General features: G+C 65.0%; 2 protein-coding genes across 2 annotated transcripts; one reads left to right on the top strand and one right to left on the bottom strand.

Annotated features, from left to right (window-relative positions):
• Nucleotides 1-16: 16 nt before the first annotated feature.
• On the top strand, nt 17-1,036 carry LOC104916918 (NAD(P)H-hydrate epimerase-like; the record flags this gene model as incomplete). The annotated part of the gene is made up of 2 exons (XM_010727990.3): nt 17-263; nt 352-1,036. Coding segments are annotated over 2 exons (450 nt in total), but the record flags the coding sequence as incomplete, so codon positions are not given.
• LOC109365022 (H/ACA ribonucleoprotein complex subunit 4-like) lies at nt 642-1,215 on the bottom strand (the record flags this gene model as incomplete). The annotated part of the gene is made up of 1 exon (XM_019611629.2): nt 642-1,215. A coding segment is annotated over one exon (327 nt), but the record flags the coding sequence as incomplete, so codon positions are not given.
• Nucleotides 1,216-1,219: the final 4 nt, after the last annotated feature.

Genomic DNA, 1,219 nt, shown 5'->3' with positions numbered 1-1,219 from the left:
CACCCCCACTGCCCCTCACCCCCCACTGTCCCTCACCCCCCACCGCCCATCCTCACCGTGCTGCTGGATCCCATTGCCATTCCTCACCCCCCGCTCTTCCCCCCCCCCTCCGCAGGCTGCGCTCATCGATGGGCTGTATGGGCTGGTGGTGGATGCCATCTTTGGGTTCAGCTTCAAGGGAGCGGTGCGGGAGCCGTTCGGGAGCATCCTCAGCACCCTGCAGAGCGTCACGGTGCCCATCGCCAGCATCGACATCCCCTCGGGTGAGCGCAGACAGACCCACTGCTGGGGGGGGGGAAGCGCACTGCGTTTGCAGCACTGCGGCGTGCTCCAACACGGGCTGTGTTGCAGGCTGGGACGTGGAGAAGGGGCGGGCGGACGGGCTGAGACCCGACATGCTCATCTCGCTGACGGCGCCCAAGAAGGCGGCCGTGCATTTCTCGGGGCGCTACCACTTCCTGGGGGGGCGGTTCGTGCCCCCGGCGCTGCAGGAGAAGTACAGCCTCAACCTCCCCCCGTACCCGGGCACCGAGTGCGTCCTGCAGCTGCCGTAGGGGCTCAGTGCTGGGGCGCTCGGAGCCCCGTCGGAGCGCTTCCAGGAACAGAGCCGGGCACTGAGAGCCGCGCCTCACGCTTCAGGGTTGTTTGGTGCAATAAAAATGTATTGGAAAACACACAAAAACCTTTGAAGACCCCGGTACTGCGCAGGCTCTGCCCTCCGTCGCTCTGGCTTCAACCGCTCCACCGTGGGCTGACGGCAAACTGGTCCCATCCTCAGGGCTGGGTGCGAGCTGCAGGCAGGTTCCGTGGGGCACACAGCTCCCCAGGCCCCTCTGAGCACCCCAGGCACCACAGGGGGTTTCGGATCCCCCGGCCAGGTGGCTGCATTCATTCTGCCTCCCTCCGCCTCTTCTTCTTCTTCTTCCTCCCCACTCCAGGCTGGTGCTCAGCCTCCCCTGGCCCACCGGTGTCCTCTGGAGGTGCCTCCATCTCAACCACCTCCTCCACCTTCTCCTTCCTCCTCTTTTTCTTCTTCTTTCTCCTCTCCTCTTTCTCCTCTCTCTCCTCCTCTCCCACCTCCTCTCCCCCATTCGCCTCCTGGCTCCGCAGCCCCTCCACATCAGTTCCATCCACCGACGGTTCCCTTTTCTTCTTTTTCTTCTTCTTCCTGCCGTCCTGCAGCTCTGCCGGGGGGCTGCTCTGGGGGTCCGCGGGCTGC

This window comes from Meleagris gallopavo, unplaced genomic scaffold (assembly GCF_000146605.3).
Source record: "Meleagris gallopavo isolate NT-WF06-2002-E0010 breed Aviagen turkey brand Nicholas breeding stock unplaced genomic scaffold, Turkey_5.1 ChrUn_random_7180001951303, whole genome shotgun sequence".
Taxonomy (NCBI): Eukaryota; Metazoa; Chordata; class Aves; order Galliformes; family Phasianidae; genus Meleagris; species Meleagris gallopavo.
Note: the sequence above shows the minus strand (reverse complement) of the source record. Positions and strands in the feature narration are given on the sequence as shown.